This window comes from Phaethon aethereus, assembly GCF_964289735.1.
Source record: "Phaethon aethereus genome assembly, chromosome: 4".
Lineage (NCBI taxonomy): Eukaryota > Metazoa > Chordata > Aves > Phaethontiformes > Phaethontidae > Phaethon > Phaethon aethereus.
Genome location: NC_138578.1, coordinates 48,193,112 through 48,209,972, shown reverse-complemented (window position 1 = coordinate 48,209,972; position 16,861 = coordinate 48,193,112). Strand labels below are relative to the sequence as shown.

General features: G+C 39.2%; 1 protein-coding gene across 7 annotated transcripts in view; it reads right to left on the bottom strand.

Annotated features, from left to right (window-relative positions):
- Positions 1-6,327: 6,327 nt before the first annotated feature.
- TENM3 (teneurin transmembrane protein 3) overlaps positions 6,328-16,861 on the bottom strand; it is a gene marked incomplete at both ends in the record, with an annotated part of 320,770 nt that continues 310,236 nt past the window's right edge. For all 7 annotated transcript variants that reach the window (XM_081999411.1, XM_081999412.1, XM_081999413.1 and 4 more), the window contains 4 exons: positions 6,328-7,083; positions 10,451-10,581; positions 13,320-14,931; positions 16,143-16,439. In XM_081999411.1, the coding sequence (XP_081855537.1) occupies positions 6,328-7,083; positions 10,451-10,581; positions 13,320-14,931; positions 16,143-16,439 (2,796 nt within the window). The remainder of the gene's footprint in view (positions 7,084-10,450; positions 10,582-13,319; positions 14,932-16,142; positions 16,440-16,861) is intronic.

Here is a 16,861-nt window from a genome sequence, read left to right as displayed (position 1 = left end):
TTGCCAAACTTCAGATTTATGTGTGATGTTTCCTTGTGCACTCTCTCTAGGGTTTTAACAGTGTCTTCACAATTGCATTCACCAGGGCTGTATACAAGAGTAGCGTTGCTGGTGCCATATGCAGAGATAACATTGCCTTCCTATTTCCCGTGTTTAACAAGGCCAGTAATCTCATTAAGCTTCTCCATCCCATGAGCTCTTCATTGGCACCGCTATTGTACTCGAATCTTACAATGAGTTATTTATCTATTATGCGCTCCTCATTCTTTCCAGTCATTGCTTTCTTGTAGGCGGCTACATACCTTTCATAGCAAGATTTGCATTTCTTATTCTGAGATATGTTACTTCTGGAGTTGCCTGTATTAAAATGCATTTTGTTTGAATAGGCTCACTTCAGCGAGTGATCCATATTGTTTGGTATGACTGCTCTGTCCTAGCCATTATTTGCCACTCCATCAATTTTTGTCATCTGCAGATGTTGGCATCAATTTTTTTTTATATGCGCTTCCTCATCATTGTGGAAAATGGTGACTAGCACCTGGTCCTAGTATTACGGTCTTGTACACTCCGATCTACCCATCCCATTTTTCCCCAGTACTTCTTGTCAGCAAACACTAGATGGACTTTTCTATACCATTGCATGCCTGTAGTTACTCTCAGATTTGAATTCTTAACAGATTCCTCGATTAGCTTTCCCTATACCGTTTGGGTTTTTTTGATTGATGTAAGGTTAATTGGTTCATTAGACAGCCATTCCTGTAATTTCAGTTTGAAAATGACTCGTGGGCTTGGAATGTGGAAATACTTCATTGAGTTGTAATAACAATTTCCCGTGTGCCTCTCTAATGCATGGCACTCTCCCTGCTGTCTCAGACAGCTTAAGTGTGATTGAGTAACTAGAACCAGTTGAAACATGTTGTCACCTTCCAGCCCTGTTCTTAGTTTCTGAATTTCCTCCTGGATCCCAAAAGGCTCTATTAAGACAGTTTTGTGGGAACCATTAATTCTAAGCTGCATAATCGTGTTACTATGAGCTTTGACTTAGAGTAGGAAAAAAAATACATGCGTCTCTAGAAATTTATATTCCTCAATGACAGAATTTTAACTTAGTAAATTAAAAGGTTTACTCAGTTTACCTAGGAAGTTATAGTAATTAACAGCAAAAGAGTTTAGCTGCAGAACTACTAAACGCAATAAAATATATTCTGTGAAAACATGACACTCTAATGAACTGCCATGTTATTATGCTTGTTCTTCACCTTCCAGATTGCACATAAGACTCTTAAGTACTTGAAGAAAGGGATGGTCTTGCTGTTTAGCTTACTTTGTTTAGAAGTGGAGAACAATATTTAGCATACTTATCTTTATTTACAGATGCATTTTACGTCATCCTTGCATAGCTCAGACTTGCATGCATTTGTGATGCTAGAAATCAGGCCAGGATTATTTTTTTTCCTAAATTTGTTTAAAGGCATGCATACAAATAACGGTGCAGTTAAGATAATCCTCATGCCAGTATTTGTGCGATACTGCGTGACTTCGCTCTCACTGTTGCATTTCAGACCACCTAATGACAGGCCACCTCTTTCCCTCTTCCTCGCACTCCATCCCCAGCACATCCCCTTGCTGGAGTAGGGCAGACTGTGCCCACGTGTCAGACAGCATGTTCTTGTTCCTCTGTTGCTCTCACTGTGTCAACTGCAATAGCCAGTGTTCTATCTTGTGGTTAGGAGGTGGGACGAGAAACAAACCTTTCCACCATCTTTTCACCCTGAAAGGCCCAAGACATTTTTAGTGATCTGCAAGAGATACTCAGGTTTCTGGGATGGGTGAACAGACAAGCTGCATTTTTTCAGATTTCGGTGGGGCACTTAATTAAGCACTGGCATCCTTATTTATGTTACTCCTGTGGAAAAATGGGCTGGAGTGGAGCAGTAGGGCTTTATCTATTGTTAGTGTTTTGACTTTTTTATAGGTCTCTCTATAGGCACTCGCACAGTTAAATTTGCCTCATGTGGTCACTCTGCCACAAAGCTAAAATCTTCAGAGGAAAAATTAAAGTCTTAAGCTCTGTCCGTCAGTGTGACAGCTTTACACCATGTGTTCCCTTTTCCCAGGGGGAAAAATTGGCATCTACCCATCAATTAACTCGTTTTCAGTCTGACTTTTTTTTTGGCTCAGTGAGCCCCAGCAACTTGTGTGTGCAGTCAAAGATCAATTTAATTTTATAAGCAAGCATTGCATATTTAGTCCTTAGCACTAATTGGCTGTAGATGAAAAGCTGATCAGTCTGGTCGGTTTGGATATGGCTTTGCAGTTAGGGGTATGATTTCACTGTGCCTGTGCTGTTCAGTTTATGCTGTATGATGCTCTCTGCTTTGGCTTATTTTTAACGCTGGCAGCTTCTAGTAAGTATCAAATAAGCGGCTTCTAATAAGCTGCTTAGAAGCTGTTTCTAATAAGTGTCTTTGCTTTGCGTTTCCCATCCCCAAAGAATTACATACTAGCCTCTTCCCCTTTTTCTTAAAGGTTCTCAAGCTGGCCATTATGTATAGCTGTAGCTTGCCATTTTGGAGTTAGCAGTAAACCAAGGCATTAACACTTCTAGAAATTTTTCTTTTTTTTCTGAAAACAGAATTCAAACATTTTGTCATCTCAGATTCTCTACGAATACAGTCTAGTCTCTCATAGACAATAATTTTAAACTGTTATTTTTTGCAGTGTTTCTTCTTTTACAGTCTTTCAGCCACCACTTTAAAAGTGCCTCTGAAGAGTGGCGATGGTAAGGGGCATTTCCCCCCACCCCCCCCTTGTCAAATGCAAATCTCTTACCTCCCAAGGGTAAACATAAAAAGCTCTCTTACTGGCTTTTTTTTTTTTTTAAAATAAGAAAATTAGGCCACAGTTAGCCAAGTAGAGTGACCTGATTCGTGCTAGATCAACATGTTATCAGTTTGAGGTTGTCACTACAAAGTAAGTGTGGTGAAGTCTGCCAACAAAAGCAGTCTCTTGACATACAGCAGTGCTGAAGTCAGCAGTTTCTGCAAAGTGGGTCTAAATGCAGATTGAAGGATCTTTTCTGTGTACCTATGTAACTACCGGTGCCAACCTAATTGTTTATAATCAAATACTTTTTGTCATATTTTTACTCAAGAGGACAGTACAGAAAATAGTTCTAAGTGATTTTTTTTTTGTTCTTTGGCTTTTCCTTATCTATAAAAGATTTGGCTTGTGAGGTATAGTTAATGTTTTCTCTAAAGTAGGCCACCTGAGAGATCCTATGGAGTAATTCACTTTGCTGATTTAGCAGATGAGGCCATTGGACAGAGTCAAAAAAGATACTGCCAACTGTGAAGCAACTGAATCAATACCAGTGCAACTGGATCAGTTTGCTTCTTCCTTCTTCAAGATACAAGAAAAGCAGTAGCACAGATGCAGTAGCTGACATACAGATTTAAAAAACAAATATAAACACACACACACACATTGGGTTGGCTTTTATTGGAAAGCCTAGATGCAATCTATAGTTATCAATTTGTGGAAAATTCAGGACACATATAAAGTTAAGAAGGCAAATTAAAAGAACAATACAAATCAGACGAAATATACATCTCAAAATATCAGGATAGCATTTTGACTGGCATTGCCTAAAATACTTAGAATCTCCTTTCTTTTTTTTTGTAATATGCTTCTTTTAATTATACATACTTTTTTCTTTAAAAAGATCTTTTGTTTATATATTCCCCAAGGTCACTATTTCCTGCAGGAGCATGTCCAGATCACAAGTCTTTTTTAGCAAGAAATAGGCTCATTATACGTAGTAACAAGGCCACTAATTGGCTTGATTTGACTTTATCTAAAATGATCACCAACAGATACTATAATTTGTTGTTTATTGGTGCCAGAACAAAGGAGAAGGAACTGGTACGCGTCAAGTAGAAGATATATTTCAATGTTGACATGTTATACAAGCTTTTCATATTCAAAGAGAACAGAAACATTTGACATAATTTAGAATATGAGCCTATTTCAACAGAGAGCACTTACAGCATGCTAAATACAGTGCTGTGGAAGAGCCACCCAACAGAACTGCAAACACCTAGCATTTTACATCTTTAAAAAGAATACGTAGATCAATGACACGTCTCTGGGGTCTGACATATCCTCTCGAAATTTAGGGCCCTCAAGACTTCAAGGGTAAAAGTACTAACAACTAATCTGTGCTTTCATTCTAATAGATGATTAGCATTCATTATATGTGTAATTAGTTCTGTATGCTCTACCAAATACACACATACAGTAATAGAACTGATACTGTAGATTCGGTAGCAACTTGGCTGGGAGAAGTTCAAATCTGTTTATCAAACAATCCTAATGTGCAATTTAGAGTATGTAATACCATAGACTCTCAGAATACAAAGCAGTTAGTTAGAAAACTATTTTTATTACATCCACTTGAACCATTCATAGTTAAGACACGTCCACTTACTACGTTTTGTCATTATAATACATGGATAGAAATACTGTGTATATTTCAATGAACATCAAAAAACCCCAATTTTGTCTCATGTTAAAAATACTTATTTTTGTGGCTGAATTTAGTGCTCATGAGAGTAAAGCTCGAAGAATGGTTTCAGCCAAGGTGTAGAACAGATGCCATAGATGCCACCACAGGCTTCCTATAAGGAACCAGCTGCACATTTCAGTTCTGTTCTGCAGCAAATATACTGAGCCTTGGAGCAGAGCATGCCCAATCTATGCAGTGGTGTGGAGATGCAGACTAGGCACTAGAATTAGACCTTCCTCTCCATCCCCAGGTTCAGTGTTCACAGTAATGGGATTTGATCTGCCAGCTGAAGGCCAAGAGATGAACCTACTGAACAGCCTGCCTGCCTAAAGAGCAATTCTGTAGCATCAGGACAGAGGTACGCTTCTTCTATCTGGAGTTATAACATCTAAAAGAGCTGTATTATACAGAAGACAAAGTTGACATAACTGGATGAAACTACATCATTTCTTCTTCTTCTACATACAATTTGCCAAGCACCTGAGACACTATTCTCTCCATTGTGAAACAAAGCTGCTAAAAAAACAGAACCCCCACCTGGTATGAATAAATGTCCATTTATTACATTAGGGCTGGAAAAAGACAAGGAAAACCCAACCTATTAAAGTCTTCCATCATAATAAATGAGACTTATTTGGTAACTGTGCCGTCTAACAATGACTGATGAAGTGGCACTGGCCTGGGTGACAGGAGAGGTACGGGAAGGGAGGGAGCTGCAGTCTGATTCAGCCAGCCACTTTGGAGTGTCCCATCCTATCAGCAAAGTGATAGATGCACAGCTTTAAACCTAATACAAAAATATTAACACTTTTGGACATTAGTCATCACTGTTATATCTCTACAATATAATCCTTTATACTGTACAGCTATAACATAAAAGGTGCAATTCCTTTTTTTTTTTAAAAAAATCACACACAGCACATGTTTTTATCATTTTATTTTTAAGTATAAACTTTTTTAAACACTTTACATAAATTAACTCCTCTGAGACTAATATTTGATGTACAGTAAATTGTAATTCATATAAAAATCCATAAACAACTTGTCTCACATAATTTACAAAAAAAATCAGGGTTTCCTTTGCTTATCTGCAACAAGGATTCTACTTGCCATTTTCCCCCCAAGGCAAACCATGTTAGCATTGTAAAATCCATTATTAAATTCCCATGGTAGCATAAGTCACTTGTGCCAATGTCCTTTTAGAAAGCAGCACAGTTTAAAGCAGTTGGGTTGTCTATAAACAGTAATTTTTGCCCCACGTTTTAAAATTAACAGATATATACCACATCCTATGTAGTGAGAAAGAGAAAGAGAGAGAGAGAAAGAGAGAGACTACTTCTTGTAAGCAAAGGTCAACAATTCAGTAATATTTGGAAACACTGTATGGGTCTGTATCTTAATTAAATACAGTGCTTCAAAGGAACAGACAGCCTGTTGCAAAATCTGTAGGCCTTTTTCTTTTTTCTTCTTTTCATACTTTTCAGTCCAACTTGAGTGCAGCGATATGCATATGTAAACATATTCGTTAAAGCAGATCACCTTTAAGGTCATTGAGAGAAAAAAAAAGTTTTGTCATTAGCAGTATTATTCTTCTGGAAGGCGCTCTTTTTGTTACAGAGTCTGTTCAGATTGTGCTACAGAAAAAATCTGAGCAAAGATGTAAGCTTAGGCTCAAGTAGTAATGCAGCAAAACAGTTTGGTCTCCTTTTTAGAAGACATTGGTACACAGTCTCTTTGGCAGCCTGAGCTAAGCCAGTGTGTTACCTCTTTCCTATCTCACTTTGTCTGAGGAACTGTATATTGTTAGCGCTGTCTGCTAATTCTGGATATTGCTCCACAGAGAGTACATAGTACCCATCGTATCCTTGTACCTTTCCAGCACTGAGCAACTGCCTCTTTTCTCCTTCTGTCCACAACCTGGCGCCCTCCTCTCCATCTCTTACTCTCTGCTGTTCTCTGGCCCAGGCACTGGACAGAGCTCTTTGCCTGGCTTGCTCCAGAATTCGGGCCTTTTCCTCATCAAGTGTCATACCATAGCGGATGTGAAGTGCTAAAGCACCGTATTGCATTTCAACATCAGCAAACCTACGAGTCCTGCCATTTACCACAGTGGTGGACTGGGAAACAGTGACGTTGATGCCATTCTCCAGGGCCTTCCGCCCACTCGTCAGCCTCAGTGTCCCAAGGTCACTCTCGGGCGAGGTTGTCTTGATAAAATAGTGCGTGTCCTTTCCCTCAACAGTGAAATGCAAGTTTTCTAGGTAGTAGGCGTTGTTCAGAACAGCTGCCACTTTTATGCAGTCCTCATTTGCAATGTTGAGCACATTTGTTTGCACTTTGCCTTGATTGACAGCGAGCATTACCCCTTTCCCAATCAGAGACTTTACTGTAGCAAACCACAGCCATGACTTCTCTCCACTGGATTTCCGTCTGCTGACCTGCACTTCTGCCATCTTTCCCAGGGAAAGGAAAGCCTTTGCTTGTCTCGCCACTTGTTGTTGCACTCCAGAAATTGGCTGTAAACAAGAACAGACAGAAGTTTTACCAGCCATCTGTAGGCCTCTAGATGCCAAACAGCCAGGCTTTCTTGGTGTGCTGCCCGTGGACAACAGGATATGCCACAACTGACAGTGCCAAGGAGTTAATTAAATCTACATACTGCTTGTTCTGCTGAGTTACAAGGCTATTTTGTTTGATAACGTTCAATGCTTTTTGTCTTTGTCTCCCTGAGAACCTACACAAAAAGAAGATTTAACTTCAGAGGCTACTTACGGGGCTGCACAGGACAGACATTTGCAATACTAATACTTAATATGGGTAAGAAAGAGCTATCTTGCTACAGTGTCATCTCATCCTCTGAGCTTGTTCGACTATGATTCTTGTCTACCATGGGTCCATCCAAATTGAGGAGATTTTTCCAGGTCATGAAGCTGTGCTTTGAAACAGGAACAAGCCTTTCTTTATGCCGAGTCAGGAGATAGAGACTCTCAGGTAGCTGCAGTCTAAGACCAAGCTGCAGGGAGGCTCTCATAACCCCTCCAGCTGCTAAAGGAAGGCGGGGGGGAATCAAACTGTAATGATAGTCTTTACTGTAAAAGAGAAGGAAGCAAATGGTACAGAGCAGAGGGGTGGAATATTTGGGACTGATGCCCTTCCTTGCAAATAACTGCAGAAACTGATAGAAAGGGGATGTGTGAAGTTCTGGGGGGAGAAGCTGCTCATCTCTTTTAGGCAGTGTGCCGATACTTGGAGTGAAATGGGAGCTCACGCAACTGAATTGTCCGCAGCTTTTTCAGAGGGGTGCAATCCTGAATATAGCAGAGTGCTTTGTTGACAGGCAGCAAAGAGAAGGGGCAAGTCTAAAATACGCTTGCTTGGTATTTCATGTTTTATTGGATCTGGGGTGTTCTTGTTGAAAAGGCAGGTGTGCTGTAAAAGGGAGGAAATAAGAGGTGCAATTGTGAGATATAACAGCACAAGATGGAAAAGCTAGGATGGGAGAATCTGTTTCAAAAGTTTGCTTGACTGTCAAGAGCTACGTGTGGCCCAGTATGCCAGATGGGCTCTCGGTAGGGAGAGAGGATAGCTGGGGAACGGGACCTGACAGCATGACTGCTGTGGTTAGCCAGAACAGCTAGAAGAGCAGGAGCAGCTAGCAGGAATGGTTAGCCAGTGCAGCTAGGTAGTGGGGCAGCTTATGTTATGGGGTCAGCTGTGGTTGGGGTGAGACTTTACAACCGTGCAGAATAGGCACATCTTATCAGTCTAATCCCGAGTCTTAACAGCTACAAGCTGTGAATGAACTAGTATTAACGGAGGTGGGGAGCAGGCAGCTGCCCTAGCAGTTGTCTCAGCAGGAAAGAGAGAGAAAGATTTTAATAGCTTTGGCTGCACTTTTGAAAAGGAGTACTTAGTTTCTGTAGATGATTCAGTTTATCTTCCAGTTGACCCCTTCTCCTTTCAGTAAACATACTGCTTAACCCACTTGATTCATTACTGACAAATGAGGCAAAAGCCTGTTTAGTTTTCCCAAATTTCTGGGTGGGAGACCAAGCAGGAGTCATAATAGACTCCTACAACCTTAATTCAGCTTTGCTGCTAATCAAAGCTTGGCAAAAGGTTTGCGAAGGCTTCTCTGCTTTGCCACGAGGTCGTCTTTCTGGAGGGAACAGTTCCTGAGGGAATTACAAATTGACTTGGACTCCCAACTCTCGAATGTGGCAGATTCCTGTCTGCACTTGCTAACAAGTATGGATTTCAGCTGTTGTAAATCCTACATGAAAGCTACTGAGCACAAAATATATTCTAGACAGCATGCTCATCAGTGAGAGCAGCAAGATGCTATAGCAACTTCATAATGACAAAGTTTGTTTATTTTTAACATGGATCCTCAGAGCTCTGAAGCAAAACCTCAGAGCTTGGTAAAGCTCACTCATCCAGAATGTTTCACAATACTAAGTGGTTTGTGCGTTTACTTCAGGCTCCTGGTTGCATTTGCTTGTTCAGTAGTGAATATCATAGTCACAGCTTCTTCCTACCTGAGAATTTTGAATCTTTGTGTTCCTCCCACTTCTCTCTTTCTCTCTGTCATGTCACATGCCCCTGGCACTCCTCATTTTGTTGAGCTCTTTTGTGAAGATTTTTGGCAACTAGCTCTCTGCTCTTGTCCCTTTGACCAGACTGGTTCTTTTCCTGATGCACCTTTGCTGGTGTTAGTGGGTAATTGCATTCTTTAGCCTTTGAGATCTAAATAAACAACCTCTCATAGTTCTTCACAGCCATGCCTGATGACAGGTCTCTCAACTCCTGATCCAACGACCTTGCCTGGAGTGCTTGGAATGCTCCTCCTTCACGGCTTCTGCGGTTCATGGGAGACACTAGTCTCATGCTTGTGCTTTAAGGTCCTTCCCTGTTACTCAATCCCTGGCTATTAAAAAATACATGTAGCGGGTCACTTCATACAGGCAAAATTAGCTTCCATATGCTCCCTTCTGCTGGGCCACCCTTCTACTGATTTTTTGTCTAAATTAGTTGTAAGGCTCCTCAAGATCACATCCTCTTCTAATCTCGTAAAGTTCTCTATCATGATTCTTGCAAAAAGAGCTCTGTTTTTGACTGCTCACAGTTGAATTGCGCATTTTACTGTCTCTTAACACTTGCTTCTTAATTGAGAATTGTAGGATTTTTGAGGGTATAGGTCTTTGATCTTTGAGGAAGTTTGATTTGTAAATATAATTTTCTTAAATAACCACTTTAGATTTTAATTTCTACATTTATTTCTTCCATCATTTAAAACTGTAGCAGGTTTTCAGGACTGAAATTCATTTTTTTCGTCCCAAAGAACTTCATAAGCACCTGGAGTTTTAGTTTTATGTAATGGGTTTTAGTTCAGGTAATTTAATTTTCAATATTTTATCTTTACATATAAAACATGGTTAATATTAAAGAGAAGTAAAATTGTAGTAGTACCTGGTATGCATAATTTATATCACCTGTTCTGTTTATTTCACAGTCTATTTTTCACTACTGTGTTCAGTTTCTGCCTTCAGGTAGAATATTAGTACAAATCTAGTCTCTGTAGTTTCTGCTACTAAACTTAGACATCTTTAAAGGGTCTTAAACTTCTTTATTGTATTGTATTTTTTATTATTGCTGAAAGCAAACAAAAGCTTATTTAAAATGTTACTTAGCAGATCTGTAAGAAAAATCACCATCTGTATTTTCTTAAATTCTTTTGAAAGTAGATAAAAATTAGAAGTTTGAAAAGCACTGTTCAGATTTAACTTAGCAAGTAACCCTGTCAGGATTATCCATGCCTAGTAAGATCTGAATAGAAGGGAACATCCTGTCTCATTCCATTTGTATGTTTAGTTTTTTTCTTACTGGTATGTCCTCCCATTGCTGGCTTTTCACAAGTTCATAAGAAGGTTCTGTTAAATCAAATTTCGGAACAGGGAAACCAGGAATGGCATTGTGCAGATGGAAGCCAAATGTCACCAGCCAGCTGTTAACATCTGAAAGAGAATTATGAAAAAAAAAAAAAGGAGAGAAAAATATTAGAATTGTTCTGTATTTTGCAATCATACATTTTTTACGTGAAATAGTTTTTTGGCATAGTTGATTTCCTTCTGTAACATGAAAATTATTCAACAGTCTTCGTTTTGATATGGATGGGTTTAGATTTGTACTACAGCTAGAACAGCAAGCCTGTGCAGTAAACTTGAAGTTCTAAACTTACAAGAATACTTCTGTTCTATGTAAGAATTGCGCTATGCTTGTTTGACGGGCATTGCAGGTTTCAGCAATTCTGAAGGCCTCAGCGACTTCCAGAACAACTATAGGAGCACAATTGAAGTGTAATTTCCTTCTAATATAGCCTATACTAATTGGGATTTCATGGTCAGGCTGAAGATGCTGTGTTGCAGCTTCATCATCCATACTTTAAAACAAAGCAAAAAAGAAAAAATACTGCAGAGCACGTCCTGTCCTTTTGTTACACACATGTTATTGTAATGTCTTCAATCTACCGCTGAAATAACACCTATATGGTCAATTACCTTTTAAATGATTTGGCAGATATTTTATGTTGATTCAAGAGAAATCTCCCCCTGTTCAAGATGAAGTTGGTACAGTTGCATCAGTAAGCAGACAGGACACTAAATTAGCATTAGGTTACATTATTTATGATGCATTTTACATTCTGTTAGAAATAAATAAATTAGGGATGCCAACAGTTAATTAGTTAACAATAGTTGGGCAAGAATGTGTGCTTTGCCTTGTTTCTCTCTTTCTACCCTATCTTTCACAAATACTAAACTTAGCAGAAGTTGGCAGAGTGCTCCTTACGAAGTCCAATAGTTTTCATTTAAGAAAACCCCAAAGAAGTGGAACAAGGAACAAATTTTTTCCAAATGTTAAAAGAATAAAAAATATTTACCTTAAAATAATTTTTAACCTTTCCACACAAATGATATGCATCATAAGGCTCTCCATCTAAAACTGCCAGTCAGCCAAATTACTCACTGTAATGATAACCTTATATAAGTAGTGTGTGCCTATGTATTCCATACATCAAAGATGTTAAGAAAAGAACTAAAACTGTATTTTGAGGGCAATTTTTGAACTAAATGCATCATTTTCAATGCCACAAAGAATTTGATTGCAACTGCATCCCCTACACAGCACATGCTGCTGAATGAGGACAGATTCAAAGGTCTGTTATTATCCTTGCTCCCAGGCAGCCCGTTAGCAACGCTCTTAATAGCTGCTGTTTGTTAAATTAATGCAAACCCACTTGATTCCAGGATGCTTTTCTGAGTGGTAGTGTCACAATGCATTAAGTAAGTGGGGCTTAGCGCCTCCTATAGTCTGGCACTGTCTATGTAAAGTATTTTGGATTATTTACATCTGTTCAAATACGAAAATTCAAATGTATCTGAGCAATGCATTTTTCAGCAACTTCTGGTGATATGCAATCAGATTTTTTTGTATGTAGAATAATGGAAAACATTACACATCACTAACTCTAGACCCACAAAAAGCATGTAGGTTCCCTAAGAATTCAGTTCTACAAGAAGTGGCATGTTAGCAACTTTTTATTGCCAAAAGAGAAATTCACACTCCTTTTTCAGTATCCTACGCCTTCCCTCCTCCTGGCTGTGTACTCATTATGTAGCGCTGGCCCTGGAGCTTACTGGACTTCTCTTTCTTAGCCAAATTACATTAGTAGCCTTGCAAGAACATACCCTGGAAAATATCAACCAACTTCCGGTGATATTTGCTGCCATGTTAGTGAGCCAAATTTGTCACAGAAAGACCCCTCCTGTGCTTGCTACCTTACTGTCTCACTCCCTCTTGTCTTTGGTCTTTCTGGTGAATGAATATGTACTTTTTACTGCTTAGGAGTCCAGAGCCATGAAGAAGCCTGACTCTAATCCACATGTAAGGAGATTCTCATGAACGGTCTTGAGGGGTTCTTCTCTTGTACTTGCTCAAGGAGTCTATTTTCTTCATTATAAGAGCACTGGGTAATGCATAACCGTATTGGAGGGAGAACTTTGGTCTCCTCTTTCCCAATGCACTGAGGTCTCCGGCTGAGAAAGCTTGTGTTACAGCTTAGTCAGTGAGCGAGGAAGAGATGTATTCCACTGGCTCCAGAATGTACTTCGGAAAACCCAACCCCTCTGCATACTGAGATGCTCTGAATGATCTTTTTGGGTCAACAGTCCAATATTAAAGCACCATATGCACCGTGTAGGGCACAAGGTTTAGGTTTAGTTACCTAAACTCGAAATCTAATAATGGCCTGTGGATCTTAATCTCTTATGCAGTAACTTCAATCAATGTCTAAAGCTAGATGAGGTATTTGCAAGATCTCCCATTTGCTATTTCACTACTCCTGATAAGCACGTTTGCTGTAATTATTCTCATTGTTAAGTGCTTAATGCTTCCTCATAAAAGAGCTTTTCCAAATAGGACATACTTAGGTACTTCACCAAAATTGTGAATTCCAGTCTAAATTGGATGTCTATAGGTCCAGCACCTCCAAACTAAAATCACTTTGTTGATCTGGTTCTAAGTGCCAAGTACTTCTCTGAACAATTATCTTCCCTGACAGTTTCTTTACTGACCTTCCCCAGACAATATCCTCAGCCTGTTACCCAGATAAGCAGATTCCAGATTATGAGAACACAGAAAGTTACATTTTTGAGCAAGTGAGAGACAGTCTTGCAATTCAGTAACCTTCTTTTACCTGTGATATAATCCTTTACATCGTGTATTTTACTGGCTGGGTTGTTATTTCTAAACATGTACAAATTAAAAGGAGCTGGATCCTTCCCAATTCTCTTCCAGATTTCAATATCTGGTGTTGTCCACCGGCCTGCCAGTATGTCATAATCTCTTTCTCCGAAGTGGACTAGCTTGGTCAGTGGGTCGTACAAGCCTCCATGGAATCCTATTACCAGCTGGAAATCAAGGTTAGAGTCAAAATAGATCTCTCCATAAGCAGTATATTGAATTTGTTTAAGCATGAGACCATTGCTACTGAAAACAGCCAGTGGTGTCCCTGTGTTGTCTGATGCAATGTAAAACTCGTCTCCACTGCTAATTTCCATGGCAAAAAGGTGTCCTTGCAGATCATAGTAAAGAGATGTGATTTCAGAACTTGAGTGGTTATATACATGAGTTATCCTGGTTGGGTAGGTAAGGTCTGCGTAAAAAAACTGGAGGTGCTGTCCAAGGCTAGTTTTACTGGAAACTCGTCGTCCAAGTCCATCATAACGGTAAATCACTGTCCACCCACTGCCTTTGCTATAAACTCGAGTAAGAAGGCCCTTTGAACTGTATTCAAATATTTCAGTACCCCTCTGACGCAGAAATCCATCTTCATCTAGTCGGTACTGAACATCACCTAGTCGAGTTATTCTGTCTCTCAGGTCATAGCGAAGTGGCGTCAAACGGGCGCTGCTACTGGGGTTGAGCAAGTGGAGGTTGCCATTCAGGTCATAGTTGTATCGCCACATTATTTTTTCATTCAGATAAACTGTCTGGAGCTGACCGTCTACATCGTATTCGTAAGCATATTTCGTGGTGTTGGCAAATGGCCCGATCTTAATTTCTCTTTTTGTCACTCGTCCCATGTTATCATACTGAATTGTAATCCAATACATTAATGAACGAAATATTTCATACTGAATTTCCTTGATGCGGCCGTGTGCATCAAAGTGTTTTGTGTAGGTCATTACAGCTGTCGAAATGATCTGGTTAATATCATAATATATAACTCCAAATTTTCCAAACTGTTCAACTTTGCCAGAGATATCATCAAACTGGTAGAGATCAATAGGCAATGGTGTTTCATTGATGACACCTTGCATGCTAGTCACTCTGAAGCTGTTGTCATAGCTGTAGTCAAATCGGGCATTTACCATTCCGTCTTCGCTAAAGCGGAAAATCTGTCTGTCAATCAGTGGGCCAATTTGCCTGTATCTAATGGTGCAGATAAAACCATCGCTTTGGAGGTTTACTGTTTTCAGGACTCCTGCTGTCTCATCATAAGTAAAACTAACTCTTGTACTATCATATAAAATTTCTGAGAGCTTGGTCTGTCGTCTGTACTTGAATAATACTCTTCGGCTTGTCCCCAGGAAAGCTGTTTGAAGGAGCTGCCCTTCTTCATTGTAGTCCATTATAACAGAAGCATTACTTTCTGGGGGGTTGTATATATTCCGGTAATAGCCAATGGAGCGGATAGTCTGCATGGTATGACGAGCAACACTGGGCATGGTGACAGCAGAAAGCCGATCCAACAAATCATATTCAAAGATATACTGCCGTTGGCTATGAAGCAGAAGAACCATTGACTGAAAATTAAGAACAGATTTTTACCATGTGACAAACAGTGGAGTACTGCCCCCCTTCCCCTACACTGATACTATTTCTTCACAAAAATGTGACATTCTCACTTGAGAAAATTATCTCCTCTTTAACTGAGTTATCCTTGACCTTACGTGTTGTTAACATCTCCCTGCCTAATTTACTTGGATGCTTAATTGTAAAGGGTTCTGTAATTAGTAGTTCTACATTCATAATTTGCTACTTGTTATGACTGTATCACTCTTTTTATCAAGCACTCACAGCTAAACAGCAGATTGTCAATGAATTCAGATAAGTCATGTTTAATATGGGAAGAAATAAAACTGTCTTAGAGCCATTAACTCACGAGAACAACATATGGGAGATACAATTTCTTCCCAACAATTAGAGATGATTTTGAAGAATTTGAATAGCCCGAGATCCCTGAATACTGTGTTCTTGTCCTGTAAGCTTTTAACACATAGCTTTTAAACACAAAAACAATTGTTTGATTATTTATATCAAAAGGAGGTACTCAGAATTATTCTGACATTTTTCTGATGCGTGGCTGTTATGTATCATGTCTTGATTAAATTATGTCTGCAATGACTAGTGAACAGTATTTTCTGAGCAACAGCTTCAACAGAAATATATTTAAACCCGAGAAAGAAATGGATTCTCTTTTTGCATAGCAGACATGAGATCTCTCAAGGGGGATTTTCACAGATATTTCTAGAGGGAGAGCTATCATTCAGCAATCGTCGTATTTAATGAAGATTCCTGATCTTTTGCCTGTCATTTATTTTGATGCTACAACATATAGCAAGTACAAATTGACAGCTGTAACTCTGTAGAAACAAGAGCTTTTCTTCGTAGTAAAAAAAAAAAACCCTGTGAAGAATTTACAAACAAATTATTTTCAACTGAATTACACTGCAGAGATCTAGTCCCTGTACCTTATTTTAAAAGATGAAAGGTAAATACAGATGCTGCTTGTTAGTCAGTGGCCTAAATAATTTAAAAATACATCAATTCCTAGCAATTAGCTACGGCGTGATAACATATCTATTGTATAAAATATTCCCCTAGGAATCACATGTTGATACTTAGAATAATTGAAATGCGCTTCTGCTACCTGTTTTTGCTTTGTATGCAGCAGTCAGATGCTGCAGAATTTCAGCACATTCAAAGCATTTTTTAAAGCCTGCGTGTTCCTTACCTTTTCCAAATATGTGTAGCTCCAAGTTTTCCCATCAGCAAACACTCTAGACACTATCCTTCCCTGTCCATCATACTCTATTTTTTCACTAGTTGTCCCTCGTTGTATGCTGCCTATTTGACCTGTGGATGAATAGGTAACATTGACAGCCATCAGCTTGCTGCTCGGTAGCCACAGAGTGGGGTGCCCTGACATGTCGTAGGCAATCCTCAGCAGAAATTTACGGTGGTCATCGTAGATCTTTTCTGTCTTTGTGGTTCGATCAAAGTCAACTGAAAGGAGGTTTCTGCCATTAACCTTTTTAAAGCAAACAAAACGACATAATAAATGATGCTGTTCAAACCCTACCCACTTACTATTTTCACAAAGCTAGCTATTCTTTAAATATCATTTACAGTGATTGATTTGCTGTGTACATAAATTATCTTCGCAACTTCTTGATATAAATGTAAGGCACTACATTAGCATCTACTTTAGAAGGCCTACATGAAGACATGGCCCAGAATTTGTTGCAATTTGTTCTTTCTTGATGCTTAGTCAACTGTTTTAAGAAAATACTGAAAGTTGTGCACTGAAAACTTCTGTAATAAATGGAGCCATTTCAGTGGACAAACTACGTCGTTTGTAGGCAGTCCAACGTACATCTGCAAATTATTGTCAAAATATATTCCCAGCAACTGCTTGTGCGGTTTGTAACAATTATGCTAAGAAAGAACTGA